The sequence below is a fragment of the Harpia harpyja genome, chromosome 6 (genome assembly GCF_026419915.1).
Source record: "Harpia harpyja isolate bHarHar1 chromosome 6, bHarHar1 primary haplotype, whole genome shotgun sequence".
Taxonomy (NCBI): Eukaryota; Metazoa; Chordata; class Aves; order Accipitriformes; family Accipitridae; genus Harpia; species Harpia harpyja.
In genome coordinates, this window is record NC_068945.1 from 44,829,444 (window position 1) to 44,846,046 (window position 16,603).

The 16,603-nt window shown below is 41.2% G+C and overlaps 1 protein-coding gene across 5 annotated transcripts in view; it reads left to right on the forward strand.

Annotated features, from left to right (window-relative positions):
• LOC128143520 (inhibitor of growth protein 3) overlaps positions 1-16,603 on the forward strand; it is a 193,841-nt gene that overhangs the window by 64,748 nt on the left and 112,490 nt on the right. For all 5 annotated transcript variants that reach the window (XM_052790827.1, XM_052790825.1, XM_052790828.1 and 2 more), the window contains 2 exons: positions 4,739-4,845; positions 6,769-6,844. In XM_052790827.1, the coding sequence (XP_052646787.1) occupies positions 4,739-4,845; positions 6,769-6,844 (183 nt within the window). The remainder of the gene's footprint in view (positions 1-4,738; positions 4,846-6,768; positions 6,845-16,603) is intronic.

A 16,603-nucleotide genomic window follows, 5' to 3' on the forward strand; every position in this document is an offset into this window, starting at 1 on the left:
TTGGACCATTTATCAAAATTATTTTGAATCCTGATCATGTCTTCCAAAGTACTTATACTTCCTCTCAACTTGGTGTCATTTGCTGTTTCTAAATGCACTTGCTATTCCATCATTCAATTTGTTACTGAAAAATTTGAGCAGAACTGAGTATACAGTAAGGTAACCTTTGAGGTTCTGCTCCAAAAAAAATCCACTTTGATAATGTAGACTTCATTTTTTCAAACAGCTGTGCACTCACCTTGTAGGTATGTTATGTGGAAACAGTGTGTAAAGACTTACCAAAGTCAAGCTGTTTCATTGCTACTATTATTTCGTTTGTTCACTAAATCAGTTACTCTGTCAGAAGAAATTAGGCTAGTTTTACATGATACATTCTTGACAAACAAATATTGGCTGTTTCTTGTCATCTTATCATCTAGTGCTTGTAAATGGATTAATTTTAGGGTGATGGGGAGAGCAAGTGCAAAATTGCCAATTGACTAGAAATCAAAATAACAATAAAGCTGACCAGCCTTTTCGTTTCCCAGAATGAATGAAGTACAGGAAGATGAGCGTAAAAGATGAAAAGCATATTTGATTTTCAAAGTTCTTTCATTTCAAAATATCAGGATGGGGACCTTAACACTGAAAAATGAAAATTCAAGCTATGGTATTGAGATGAAATTTACTCATTTCATTAAATCACATAATATTTTTCTGTGTATACACATAAGAGTTTAAAAACTCCATGGAGCTGCATGCATCTAAGAGTTTTCCTGCAAATCCAGCCCCCAATGCCATAGTTTATGGGGACAACATGATAATTTCAAAGACTGGAATCAGATCACTTAATTTTAGAAATCACCTTCAGAAATTCTTGAAATTCATCTATAAAATGTATATGTTGTAAGCTTAAAACCTCACTAAATCCTACAGTTCTCATTTTGTTTCTGTTCATTTTGATCTATGATATCAGAATACAAAAACTCTCTGCAGAATATTTTTATAGAAAAAGTTAAATGTTTTTATTGGTCTCTGCATTGCTATTTCCACTGCCGCTAAAAAACATGTTTGTTTTTCTCCCTAGATAATTATCTTTTAAATTATTTTTCCACATGAACCATTTTAATTATTCCAAGTGACAAGTCAGAGTCAAAGCCAACGAAAACAGTGGTATCTTGTTGAAAATTTTAATTTGTACATTATATCAATTTTCACTTGAAACCTGTTGCTCTCTGAATTGAATAGCATGTACTTTGACTCATTCAGAATAAGAGTAATTACAGGTGGTCACAGCAGATTGGAATCAAAGTGCACTGTACTACTGATTCTTGGATTAGCAACTCAGGTTGATATTCTGAGGTAAGCACGAGATGATACACATCTCAGATACACAAACACCTTTTAAGATGGGACTTGCAAGATGGAGCTGCAAAGACTGGAGGAGAGGAGAGGGAAGGAGATGGCAAAAAAGATAGATAAATAAAAGCATCATGCTGCCAGCATAAACTGTATCCACATTAAGGTCACTTTGCCTGCATAATGAGATTTAATTCTGCAGGTGAACATTCCTTGTGTAGGCAAGGCCTTAATTAACTGGCTGAACTAAAAAATCTTGGTTTGAAAAGATGCTCAGAGAGGGGATGAACATACAATTGCATATTCTCATCTTAAGTTACCACTCTTCTGCTTGTCCAAATGCAAAGACAAAGCAGTAGAGACTATCTCCCTGAGGTGGGATTTCATACTGTTCAGCTGGTCTACTGCTCCTGCATGCTGAGCTCCACTGGTTTGCTGGAAAAAGCTTCATGCAAATTGCTAGCAGTTTAATTGTTCAGATATGAAGTATCCATTTTAACTTTCCACTTCAAATGTCCTGTCAAAGCCTGCTTCTGGCGTGGTCTGCAGGAAACCAGCAAAACTGTGTATATTGAAGACGGAATAATATGGGCATTATTAATGCTTCTTCATTAACCATCTCTAAAAACATTTTGAAACACAAGTTTTTCCGTGCAGATGACTCGTGTTATTACTGTCACTTTTGTTCTTCCTTTCTCATGTATTGTAGAATGTTTTAGCTCACGTTGCTATCTTGCTTTACTTTAGAAATCATTTCTGTGAAAGGGAACTTCTTCTGTGTTAAAATACAGTGCCTGACAGCTTGGGAACCTTTGCCTGGACCGTTTGGTGTTACTGGAATATTAACAACACTAGCACATTTTCCGCTGAGATGATACAGTTTTATAATTATTACATTTGCAGAAGGGAGACAGACTCATGGTCTCATGATCATAGATGTTCATTTTCCACAAAAGTTAAGCTGTGAGAGGAATGTCACAGGCAATTTCTAGGCTATATCTATTCACAGAGGAGTCTGTTCCAGAACTAAGTAACTGTTGTAATACATGCCTCTTTCATTTTTGTTTTCCAAGAACATTTTTTCAGGTGTAGTTGATGAGGAATGTATTGATACATTTAAATAGAAATCGTACTGCTCTGCCAGCCTGAATCTGAGAGACAGCACTAGGTGTACACTGTTTTTCTAGTAGGAAGTCTCCTGTTCTCTATAAATAGACATGTTTCAGTTCTGATTGTTCTGTACTGAAATAATTGGCTAGATGTCTAATTACTCTAAACAGAAAACACAGATAATGGCAGGCATTCAACCCCTCCTGAAAAATTGTTCCTAGCAGTTAACTGTTCTACTTCCTGGGCACTGGCTCAGAAACATGCTAGGTCTGAGGGCCCTTTTCCCTTTTCATCTCTTCGGTACATTCATATTGATCACTCTGCTGTGTCCTAAAGGCAAATGATAGACAGTGCAGTGTATCCTTTGGAGTCAGGGTTCAAATTCATCCCTGGCCAGGATGTGTAACAATAAACAAGGGAAGGAAATGAACTGCTTCTGAGAAATGGAGTTCTCTTCAGCTCCCTTTCAATTTGCACACAGCTAGGCATTGTGCTTTATATGTAATTATAATGATTTATTCAAAGGTGTTTACTAGGCAAAGGCCTAACATCTTGCTTATCTGATAATTACATAGCTGGTGAGGTCATTGAGTAGGTTGTTAACACTGTCAATCTTTTGCACTAAAATGAAGTATTTGCTTGTACGTTTCTTTAATGTTTCATTTATTTGCTATATCAGTGCCATTTTTATCTACCTGTAGTTTTTTGTTTCTTTCTTTCACAAAGGATCATGTAGTGAATCTGTCTTGCCTAAATCTCACATGCCTTAATTATTTTTATACCATAATGCTGGTTCTCATAATGTGAAATCAAAGAATTCTTTACAGTAATGGATGCAGCGTAACTGAAAAATTCATCTCTTCATTTTTGTCACACTGCTTATAAACATAAAAAAAGGTGATAGTTACTTTCATAGTCCTGGACCCATTCTGCACAATGAGTTCATTACTGTATTTAATGTAAATTGAGTGTTAAATCCCCTTAAGTGAAATCTTCACTCTCCTTGGCATTTGTGATTGTGGTTGGGATAGGAAAAAATTACATTTTGGAGAGGGAAGTCGGCCAAAATAACTCTCTCTGTGGGCCATCAGTGGGACAAAATTTAGGGGATAATCTAATAAAATTAGGAAGGTATCTCACAGATGGAGAGCACAAAATAGAATAAAATGCATGTAATCTCCCCAACCTTGGGAAAAAGAACCAACCAACCAGTCACTGAAATAGCTGTCCTGCAGAGAGCTTTGGCCTGATGCTATATCCTGCCTTGGATGCTGTACAGCTTCCCTCGCTGCCCTTTCTGTTTGGAAGTTCTTTATTTCTAATTGTCATCCTGTCACTGAAATGGTTTACCCTTTATTAAACATATTCACAGTGTCCTCAACAGATGTAGTGATTCTGTTAATCTTTTGAGAGATGCCACTATCTCTAACTACTCCAGATTACGAAGGCTGTATACAGAAGAAAGCAAATAACCACTTGAGGGAGTTGACCAAGCTCGTTTGAAGCTACATTGGCATTTCTACACCACATCACGTGCTGTGATATGGGCAAACTCCAAGACCTATTTGCACCTTCTAATCCATAATGGTGTTTTAATTGGTGCAATTTAGTTTTGTCTCTTCTTCAAGCAGCCATCTCTGACTCCGGTGTTGCTTGTTTCCTGGTAACAGAACCCCATGGTCTCACAGGTCAGCTTCACCCCAGAAAGGAAGCATCAGAGCTAGCTCAGAAGCTAGCTACTTGCTCAGCACAACTTAGTTCCCACTTGTACACCAGTTCTACGTGTTGGCAATCTGGTGTCTAATATTTAGGAAGCCGCTACACCAAAATTCAGGCTAGAAATTCCCACTGTTTGCAATAGCATGACCATTATTACTTTCTGTAAAATTTACTTCCCCATAATGAAAGACCTCAGAAGATCACACTGCATATAGTGGATGTGTGTTATAAGTGTGCATGCTGAGGAGTTCAGAAATAAAAAACAAACAACAAATTAAAGTAGCACCATGTTATTGAGCTTTTTCATTTCTGAATGCTAAACAGGTCAAACACCAGGGGACTGGACATCAGTAGGCAGGTACAACAGGAGGTGCCAATTGTGAAATACCTAAATATAGTTCCAAAGCTTGAACTGTGGTAGTGAATATGTCTTTTTCCCTTCTGCCACCTGTAGCTGTTCATGTACTTAGCACTCCAACAGTTTGCTGTTCCTCAGGATTTGGCTCTAAGTATTTTTTGTTCAAATAGGAATTGCATTCTTTCTCAGCATGCTTCTTTTCTTTCCTGATAGGTGGTGTAAGCCCTTGGGATCTTCTGATCTGCTTATCTTCCAGAAAAAATGATGGTACTGGCTGCATTCAAATAGAAGACTTGCATCATCTAGAGTTATTCCAGAAGGTAAGAGATTATTGTGTTATCCTTCGTGGGAATGAGAGGACACAGCTAGCCCAAATTTTCAGCACTCACTCATTAAAAAAAAAAGCATCTAATGCTTATTTTATACTGCAGCAGCATGGTTTAACAGCAATAAAAAAAGTTTTTTCAAGTATCCTATCCTATCTACTGAGAAATACTTGTCAGATACCAGGATTTCATTCTTCTTTATATGACACCCAGCGATCAAAAGCAATTTCTCATTTGGACATAGTATGTTATTTTGGAGGTAAGTATTTCAGTGTAAATACTGAAAATTGTTACAACTGAGTGTCAAGTTTTCTTTTCATCTTCTTTATCTTGAACTTTTCTGTTCTTTGCCACTCTCAACCAGCATGTCAGGCAGCAAAGGCATCTACAGAAGTCAAGGGAAATTTAAGCAATTTGCCCCATTGGAAAAGAGAATTTAGAAATGGGGAGAAACAGCTAGCAAATGCATGCAATATTTCAGAATAATAGCATAGGCAGAAGATAAAGCTGGACTAATTTAGCCTTCACATATCACTATCGAGTTTCATCTGATGTAATTGCTCCTTTGTAAACATAATTTACGTACCTTTCCAAACAGTGACAGTGCTCCTACAATTGATAATGTGCAAGCTGGACCAGTGTACTCCTTCAGGGCCTTCATGGGAGTTCCTTGCTCTAGCACTGCATTCTGCTTACTCACAGTCCAAAGCATCAGTGGTGCCAATATTTCTTGGTATTTTCAGGACTGCTTTTTTTTTTCACTTGAGCATGTTGTGGGCACAGTTTAGGTTACTTAGATATGCAAATGTCTAAATAAGCACCTGACCTGTTGGTAAAAATATGTAAGTGACTTACTTAAACTGAGGTATTTCTTTGAAAAAATGTGACCAAACTATGGATACAGTTTGGCTTGTATTATTTCAAGTAAAATGGCATACATAATAATGACAGTACCCAAAGGTACAGACTCCTACTTGACGGACTGGGAGAAACAGAGCTACTGTTAAATGGTAGAGATACTGTTACATGATTCAGGTGTGAAGTTCATGAGGATACAAAAAATGACTGCCTGTCCACAGAAGTCAGAACTAGGAGCATGTACACTGGGGTTCCCTGGGACAGGATGCCTTATCTAGGTGTATCCAAAGTGAAATTTTTATAGCAGTTCCAGTTTGCTAGAAACATACATGCTTTGGGTTCAGCGCTCAGGTCATAAAACACCCCAGGCTTCTGCAAACTGCTTTTTGCTTATTCTACCCATATTATCATATCTGAGCCTCTAACACTGTGCAATATAATAATCTTTACAGCACTCTGCAATGTCCAGAAGTTTCACACATGAATAACTGAGACACAAGGTGATCAAAGGAATTGTCCAAGTTCTCTCAGGAAGTCTGCAGCACAGCAGGGACTTAAACCAGATGGCCCATATCGCCGGATAACTTTAAATATTGGACTAACATTACTCGCTGCTGGCATGTCCATACCATGGTGCAACACAGTTCTTTGTTGCACAGCCTGGATGTGGTTTAGCTACGTTAGCTTACCACTGTTCTCAAGCACAGCAATTCAAGAGGCATAGGCTATTTCCATGCAGGGAGAGACAGTGACTGGTAACTGGCAGAGAACAGAGAAGCTGCAGAAACTGAAAAGGGGGCAGGGAAGGGGTGAAAACTCAGCAGTCAGGAGGAGAGCCGTAAGTCTAAAATTTTGGTTTGTGATGGCCATGGAGGAAGACCCCACACTTTAACTTCATTATCCCATGTTGCAGGGATGGCAAAGTTATCATTCCCTTTTGACACTGACAGTTTTGCACATGAGGTGTTTCTGATAAATTAAACACAAACCAATTGAAGGCTCCAGGAAAAAAAGCACTTTTCTGAATGAAATCATTAAAACTTCTCTTTTTATATACAGGTAAACCTACTTCCAGAAATCCAGCATTTCCTTTGCAGAAAAGAGGGATTATGCCAGATAAAAAAAGCCTTTTCAGGTAACCTAATTTCTTAAAATCTGCATATGTGATGATGGTCTTTTAATAGTTGTCACAGGAAGTCTCTGAAATGAGACTGTCAGGCTTACAATTCCTTTTTATTTTTAGTCATGAATGCATAGGGGGGGAAAAATGAAACAAGAATGATAATCCATCTCAGACACCACTTAAATACGGATTACAGTTATGCAGTATCTTTTCAGGTAAAGATATTGCATTGTTTAGCTATTGCATACTGCAGAAATAATTTGGCTCTAAGTGTCTTATTTTTGGACTGTTTTGTGTTAATATAGTGTATTGGTGTTTACACTTCAAAGCCCTGGGTTCGGTGTAATAAGTTTGTTCAGCTTTACAAAAATGTTGTGGCATGGAGAAGGAGTAGGAGTCAGAGTTTGGTTCCCATCCAGACATAGTTTACTGATAAAAAGCCTTTGTGTATTAAGATCATCAACCAGAAGAGTTTAAAGGTTACGGGCAAGTTGCCAGAGAATTCTAATTTACTATGGGTGAAATTCAGCTTTGAATAGAAACTGGAAAATACTGTTGCACCATATTAGGGCTATTTAAACTACAGAGGGACACGTTATGATCTCAGTTACACTACTAAATATCCAGCATCAATGCTATTTTGGATTTATGATCTATCTTCACTACATAAACTTTGCTGATAAGAAATTTTGTCTTTTTTTTTTTCGTAATCCAGTAACAACCAACCCCACATTTATTCCATTAGTGTTTAGCCTTGTTTACAGACAAATACACAAGATTGATCAGTCTGATCTTTCCTTTCCTTTCCTTTCCTTTCCTTTCCTTTCCTTTCCTTTCCTTTCCTTTCCTTTCCTTTCCTTTCCTTTCCTTTCCTTTCCTTTCCTTTCCTTTCCTTTCCTTTCCTTTCCTTTCCTTTCCTTCCCTTCCCTTCCCTTCCCTTCCCTTCCCTTCCCTTCCCTTCCCTTCCCTTCCCTTCCCTTCCCTTCCCTTCCCTTCCCTTCCCTTCCCTTCCCTTCCCTTCCCTTCCCTTTCCCCTCTCCTCTCCTCTCCTCTCCTCTCCTCTCCTCTCCTCTGCTTTTTTGCCTTTTATATATGTGCTATATTTAGCGCATAAGGAAAGGATTCATTACAACTCTTTTCATCATTTAGATGTTAGGTGTCTTCTGCAGCAGCATTCGCCTTAAGTCAGTGGAGAGAGAGGGGCACCTATAAACACTACTTCATTTTAACCTAAAATATGTGTTTAAAATAGGTGTGTTGAATTAGCCTCTGCAGGTACTTACTACCCAATTACCTTTCACCACTGACTGTAAATGGAGCCTAGACAAGTAGCTTAGATTAAATACCTGACATTTGGATGCTTGACTAAAGTTGAGGTTAGGTGGTTCCTAACCTAAGCATACAGTATTTTCCCTTTTAATTTTTGTACTGTTTCGTTTAAAGATTGATCAATATTTAAAACCTATGATGTGAAGTGTTTCCCTTAAAGAACTGTATGTTGAGGGTCAGTTTAAATTGGACATTTACATTTTCCTGGTGCAGTACGTTGTAAAAACTGATCATAATGAACATGCAGTATAATGAACATCTATCCAGGTCCCATGAGAGTCCTTTATCATGAAGTCATATTACACCAGGTAAGGGATATATTCTGTTTTGGCTGAGTTTTATGTATGCCTTCAGTAATGCCTAGTGCCTTGGTTCCCTTGCACTGAAAAGTGAATTAGAGTATTCATAGAATAGAATAGAATGAAATAGAATAATACTATATTAGATATAGTACCAGCTTCAGAAAAAAACTGAGCAGATTTCTAAAAATTTCAAGGACTTCAGGAACTGGTATGTCCTACTCGTATTGTAACAGAGTACTTTTAAAAAACATTGGCTTGCCCTGCTACTTGGAGAAAGGCCAATTGCAGTGGTTTTATTATTTTGGTACCGCAAAACCACAAACACAAGAGGTGCTCACCACACACAGAGATTCCTCCTTAAAATATGCACATTTTCACTGGTGTCCATAAACTGTGGTACAAGCCACTTTGTGTATGTGGTCTGTTAAGCTGTTTTGATGTATTGGGTTTGCATAGCAAGGTTTTGGTAGTGGCGGGGCTACAGGGGTGGCTTCTGTGAGAAGCTGCTAGAAGCTTCCCTCATGTCCAATAGAGCCAATGCCAGCCGGCTCCAAGTTGGACCTGCTGCTGGCCAAGGCCAAGCCCATCAGTGATGGTGGCAGTGCTTCTGGGAGAACAGATTTAAGAAGGGGAAAAAAAAACCCTGTGCAAGAACAGCTGGAGAGAGGAGTGAGAATATGAGAAAGCAGCAACCCTGCAGACACCAAGGTCAATGAAGAAGGAGGGGGAGGAGGTGCCCCAGGCACCGGAGCAGAGATTCCCCTGCAGCCTGTGGGGAAGACCATGGTGAGGCAGGCTGTCCCCCTGCAGCCCATGGAGGTCCACGGTGGAGCAGATATCCACCTGCAGCCCGGAGAGGACCCCACACCGGAGAAGGTGGATGCCCATAGGAGGCTGTGACCCCGTGGGAAGCCCACGCTGGAGCAGGCTCCTGGCAGGACCTGTGGCCCCGTGGAGAGAGGACCCCACGCTGGAGCAGGTTTTCTGGCAGGACTTGTGACCCTGTGGGGGACCCATGGTGGAGCAGTCTGATCCTGAAGGACTGCAGCCCGCGGAAAGGACCCACGCTGGAGCAGTTCATGAAGAACTATCTCCCATGGGAGGGACCCCATGCTGGAGCAGGGGAAGAGTGAGGAGTCCTCCCCCTGAGGAGGAAGGAGCAGCAGAGACAGCGTGTGATGAACCAACCTCAACCCCCATTCCCCTGTGTCACTGAGGGGGAAGAAGTAGAGAGATTTGGGAGTAAACTTAAGCCCAGGAGGAAGGGAGGGGTGGGCAGAAGGTGTTTTAAGATTTGGGTTTTTTTCTCATTATCTTACTCCAATTTGATTGGCAATAAATTAAACTAATTTCCCAAGTTGAGTCTGTTTTGCTGGTGATGGTAATTGGTGAGTGATCTCCCTGTCTTTATCTCAACCCACAAGCCTTTTGTTATATTTTCTCTCCCCACCCAGCTGAGAAGTAGAGTGATCGAGCACCTTTGGTGGGCACCTGGTATCCACCACATCGCCTTTTTAGGGAAGGGCCATTTGTAAATATCTTATTCCATACTTATATTATTAGCGCTTTCCTGACAAAGTGAAAAGCCCTTCTGACTGATGCTGAAATCCCACTGAAATCAAGGTAGTATGTGTGCAGGGGTCTGGGTCCTACCCACCCAGTGATGGAGGATTATTCTAGCAGTCTGCTGAAGGACTTTCAGGTGGAAGAAGGCCCACCCCTCACCTTTCAGTTTACCAGTAATAAAGATATTGTACCTGAATTAGCTGCAGTGTTTTAAAGTAAAAAAAAAAATAAAAATCCATCTCTTAAATCTAGGTTTCTCCACATCAGCATGTGTCCTAAGGGCTGAGGTAGCTGTTTCAACACAAGGGTCTCATGCCACTTGAGACACCATGGAGAGTCCAGGATGCCCAGTAGGATGGGCAGATTTGGCACAGAACCTTTTTGGTCCAGCAGCTGGAGGCTCAGAGGGATATCCTATGGTGTCCTAGATGGCAATAGATGTCTATGTGTGGATACCTGAATTTAACACTTGGTATCTAAGCTCCCAAAATTAACAGAAGTACAGTTTAGAGTGAGCAAGCCCAAAAGAGCATCTACTTTCAGCATAATTTAGGGTTAGCTGAATTGCTCCATGCTGACTGTATAGACTACACTGACATCCCCTGACAGGAACGGGAACTTAGACTGTGGCACACGGGGGGTCAGCTTCGTATAGACCAGACCTCAAAGTGTCTCAACCCAGAAATGAATCCCATTCAGTATCACTGAATATGTGACATCTAATTTACTATGAGTGAAATTCACCTATAGAAGGTGAAATTAGAATCAGAAAGGTAAATTATTTGATTTCAGGTTAAGAAGACAAAAAGGCATAAGTTAAAGCAAACTTCTAGAGCCAAGATTTCAGATACTCTCCTCCCCTTCCATTCATCTGATGAAGCTGGCTCTTTCCACTTCTTTCTTTTGCTTGCATCTTCCGACAGACCTTTCTTTCCAACAACAGCAAAGTTGTCAATTATTAGGATTTGTTTGATCCTCAATTTTAAAATTATTCAGGGGAAGAATGGTTTTCTTCAGTATTTCCTCTACAGAAGAGTTTGTTTCCTTTCAAACCAGTCATGTACTTTCACTCTTGCGTGTTTGAGTCAACAGGGCTTCTCTGCAATTTCTGTTGAAGAGGATCAGTTGGTTTGTTATTACTGTGTTTGTCATTTAGTCAGCCCCCAAGGAGCAAAACAATTTCCTGTAAAAGTGAAAATACAAAGTTGCTGCTCTAAGAATGATGTGATCTAATTAAAGACACACTAAGTCGTAGAAAGAAGTATCAGGCAGCAAGGCTGAGAGGATGGGATCACTGAATTTACTGTGGGTATGACAGTGTTGATATTGATAAGCAGTGGGTACAAGGGTGAAGATTATTTTTTTAAAAAATGTTGTTCTCTGTTGTTGTGCAACTCTAAAGGTGCTAGGTTTTGTATTTAAGAGAGCATGCCCTTTCTCACACCTCTGTTGTATCAATATAGGAAAGAAAATCAGTTGTAGAAAATATCAGGTTAGTGCTTTTTTCTTTGCTTTGTCTCTTTAATGGATAATCTTTTTGTCAGTCTGAAAACTCAGATTGGTTCTGTCTGTATGGGGGCAAAAATTATGCACATACCAGCGATGACTGCTTTTTAGGAGACAGGAGAGAGGCTGGGAAAAGAAAAAAAGTTAGGAAAATCAGACTGGAAGAAGAGTTTAGAGGAGCAAAAAGGTAAAAAAATACATGATGTGTGCAAATAAACTGGATTGAGTAAGAGAAGGTGTTGCTGGAGGATGGGCACATGTGGCAGTGGGTTTGCAATGAGGCATTAGAACGGTAACGGACCTTAAAATTCAGCATGGAAGACACCAATAAGCGCTTCAGCTTGAGAATATTAGTTTCACTCCTGCTTTTGCAGAGCATTTGGCCCAGTTTTTAATCAGGTGCCTGATGTCTGCTCACTATATGAGACTTGGGCCGTGAAGAGGTTCTGGTATAGCTATTGACTGACCAAGGAAGGCTCCTGGCATTTATTGCTCAGGTCAGCAAAAGCTGCAGCTGTTGCCTAGAAGCTCTCTGAGGTTGAAGAATGACTGGCAAAGAGATTTCAGGTGTTCATACTTGGTATCCCAGCCCAGGTGGGCTGAGAACTGGGCTTGGCTGCCTCCTGGAACTACTCTCAGCTGAGAGATGGAGAGGACTAAGGTCCATAATGTGAGCAGGATTGCCCAGCCCCAGTTTTGGGTGCAAGAAAGGCTCCTGATGTACGCACAGCAAACACTCTCTTTGACAGGTTTTGCCTGGGAAAGCAGTGGAAATGCTTACAGCGTTGCCTCCCTGATTTTCCTGTCCCCTAAGTGTTTCGGGTTTGTGTGGTGGGTTTTTTTGGTAGTGGGGGAGAGGCCGCAGGGCCTGCTCCTGTGAGAAGCTGCCAGAAGCTTCCCCGGCTCCGAGTGGGACCCACCTCTGGCCCAGGCCAAGCCTGCCAGCGACGGCGCTAACACCTGTGGGAGAACAGAGTTAAGAGGGGGAACCTGCAGTGAGTGGGGGATTGGGATGTGAGAGGAACCCCTCTGCAGACACCAGGTCAGTGAGGAAGGAGGGGAGGAGGAGCGGGGGAGGAGGCTGATGCCCCCGCAGCCCGCGGTGAGGCGGCAGGCTGTCCCCCCCCAGCCCACGGAGGGGAGCGGGGGAGCAGGTGCCCACCTGCAGCCCGCGGGAAGGACTCGCCTTGGAGCAGTTCGTGGAGGACTGTCTCCCGCGGGAGGGACCCCACGGTGGAGCAGGGGCCGGGTGAGGAGTCCTCCCCCCGAGGAGGAAGGAGCGGCAGAGACAAGGTGTGAGGAACCGACCCCAGCCCCCATCCCCTGTTCCCCTGCGCCGCCGGGGGGAGGAGGGAGAGAGAACCGGGAGTGGGGCTGAGGCGGGAAGGAGGGAGGGCTGGGGGGAAGGTCTTCTAAGGTTTGGGTTTGCTTCCTAATATCCTTGTTTTGATTTGATTGGTAACAAATGAAATTGATTTTGTTTCTTCCCCAAGTTGAGCTTGTCTTTTGCCTGTGACCATAAGTGGTGAGTGATCCCTCCCTGTCCTTGTCTCGACCCACGAGCGTTTCTTTGTATTTTCTCCTCATCCCACTGTGGCCAGCGGGGGGGAGTGAGTGAGCGAGCGGCTGCATGGTGCTTTGTTACCCGTTGGGTTTAAACCATGACACTAAGCAATCCAGACTAGTCTGTCTTTTCACATAAGCATTTGTCTTCCTTCATCTCTTCCACGTCCCAGCCTGTGCCATGCATAGCTGTTTTCTCTACCCATCCAGATCACTGATTCTTTTCAAAGTAATACTTTTGCTGTATGCCTTCCTTCTGTGTTTCTTTTTATTAATGTCACTAGTGCAGATACTTTGAGTGTCTACCAGCTTTGCGTGCTCACCTGGTCACCTGCGGGGCTGGCCAACAGTGGTAATCACTCAGAAGGTCTTGGGATAGATGTGACCCTATGAAATTGGGTGGGAGAGCCAAGATAGTCCAGCTGTGTGACTGTGCTCTCACTATGTGATATGTTTACTGTCTGGTGCTAACCCTGCACCAGGTTGCCTCTCCCCCTGCCTAGCATCCCTGGGTTACTCTAGAGTCAGCAGGAAGGGTGATGAGATGAGGGGAGGAAGCAAGGCCCAGTGGGACCACCTATGTAAGAGAGAAATTATGGATTAAATGTATTTTCTGTTGTAATAATTCAACATGTCTGTGACAGGAACATGCTGCTTTATAGGGGGGTGCATTTCTTTTGCCATCTGGCCCTTATAAATGTCTGCATGCAAGTTGTGATCGGTTTTGTGCCTATTACCTTTCTGCTACTGAAGTGGCTAAGAGCCTCAAGAATGGCTAAAAATCAGCATCCAATTCTTTCGAGTTAATTTTATTATGAACTACATGGGGCAGGGTTTTCTTTGTTTTACAACAGGATCAGATCTCAGCTAGGACAAAAAACGTTCTTCTGTAATAACAGCAAATACGAGGAGACTGAAAAGAAGTAAAGCAGCTAGATGAATTTAATTACTTGGTCTATACTATTCTATATTCTACCCTGTTACTAGTACAGAGTTGTAGCTGTGGCTCTAATCATGTAAAAGTCAGCCAGCATTTCCACTGAGTTGCTTTTTCCAGACTTTTATAGCTTATCTGTAAATTTATGTTCTAGTATGAAGGGTACACACAGGAGCAGCAGCTCTTCTGGAAAATATTGAAAAAAAACCCCATATCTTTTAATTGTGAGGATGCTTTACGAATGAAGAAGCTAACACTGTATTTAGTAAGTAGTGTTCTCCAAGCACCTGCCGAAAAGAGAAGCAAAAAAAATGGTAAATGATTACTCTAAACTGATGCTGTATTTACTGATGTTTTTAAAGGGGAAAATAAACAACACATACATTTCAAAATGATGCACTGTCATCATTTTGTCTTTTTAACTCTGAAACTTCACAGGTGTTTTCTAGCATGAATTTCACTGCATTCCAACCCACAGTTTGAATTCCTTTCCCTCTAGATCTGCTTTACTATAAACTTTTTTTATACTACACGTATTTTAGATAGTTTAAATTTCCAGGAATGACTAGTAGTTTGAAATTTCTCCATTCTAAATACTCAGGGTGGGTTGCTTTGAGATTAACTGTATTACAGAGGGAGGGATCACTGCATTTTTTTGAATATGAAAACCTTTTAAGGACAGCTAGATCAATAGTCAGTAGTGGGTGGGATATTGAACCTGCAGCAATATGCACATCGCAAATGAAGCTTATAACATGTCAAAACCATCGCAGGAGTGTTAAATATCAACAAGAAATCATACTCCTATGGAATCAATGGAAATTTTGCCAGGACTTCACTGGGGGCCATGTCTGCCCCTAGTCTTTCTAGCTTCCTTCAAATACTCAGCATCTGCTTTGAGTTTCACAGCCACCCTTTTCTAAATGCAGAGGTTATAAAACTGAGTGTTAAAGGTTCTCTCTCTTTCTTTAGCAACCCCAAGGCATAATGTGTAAGCCATAGGAGAGTACTAATCTTTGTTTCAGAGTCTTTTCATCCAATAGGTCAAATGGATAACAGGAGGCAATTAAATGGAATAGGTCTGCTTTCTGTGACAAGCCTGCAATGACCTCAAGGCATGTAGTGGCAGTAGTTCAACTGAACTCATCCATTCTCCAAAATCAACACTGAAAAATGAAAAAAATGCACTTTTAATGCTCATTACTTTCATGGTTATGCAGCTTAGAGCAGGTTGGTATACATGACTGAGCAAAGGTACTGTAAAGATAGTAGGCTTTATTTTGATCAAAAATCCCCTAGTCCTGGAGGTGCTCGGAAGTCTTCCTAAGACTCTATGAAAGCTTTTTAAACATATCCTGCTGTGAAGAAATCTTTGCAGCTGTTTAACACACCTTTCCAACCTTCAAAGGCTGGAAAATTGCCCAGCTGTAAATACTAGAAGACCAGGTTGTAGCAACACAACTTGCCCGGTCTGTATCAGAAATAAGCTCTTGGTGCTCCAGCAGCCCGTACCAGTCAGGCAGATGGATAATCCCAACACAGGATGTAATATGAAGTTCTTCTAACTCACCGAGGTGCCCTGTCAGAGAGCAAACCTGCAGGGCTTACAGAGAGGACCTGTTTTCAGTCATTCCTGAATATTGTGCTGCAGAAACTGCCGAGAAATGTCGTGAGGTGACTATAATCCTCCTTTTTTTTTTTTTTTTTTTCCTGTGTGAGAGAATTCAGGCTCCTGCTAGAGACAGACTACCACTATGAAAATCCAGGAAGAAGTTCGGAAGGCTTCTATGCAGATGGAAAGTCTCCTGTATACTTTCAGGATTAATGTACTTTTATTTTCTGAAGTGATGTTTTTCCTGCTAAAAAGAAAAGCAATTGGATGAAGACTCTGCAAGTACAAATGTACGGAGCTTACAATGTCCTTTATGAAAGAAATGAACAATGTGCTGGGCTCAGAACAAAGCACAGCACCTTAGTTACGTTTTGTCCCATCTCTAGCTTTGTGCTTCATTAAACAACCAGGAGCTCCCAAGGTGACTCAAGCGCTCTTGAAATGTTTCTAACATCTGACAGTTGATGGGAACTTTAGAAACAAAATGACCTCTTTCTTACAAACAATAGTCTCAATCGTTCCTTGTTCCATGTTTGAAGTGTATAAAATAGAGCCTATTTGATCTTGAACAAAGTAAAAAAAAAAAAAAAAAAAGTAACAAAACCATATCATAACCCTCCTTGTAACATCAAAGGATAATATAAAAGGAAGGATAAAGAAGAGGACACATCCTCATTCATCTTCTGTTTCCTTTTGTTTCAATTGAGTGTTACTCAGTTCAACCAGTAGGGTCGTCTTCTGCTAAATTCCTTACTGTTGCGGGTCACCAGATGTTCATGTTAACCTAAGTGTTCCATTTACCACCAGTCCACATGGCTGCAGCCGTGTCAGCGCTGACCTGGCTCTGCTCCAGGAAGTCTTAATTTGTCCAAATGTACCTCTAGCTGTCGGTAAACCTTTTGCTCAGCCACACATTGTAACTCTTAAATCAGCTATTCTTTATTGTGTATGTGTTG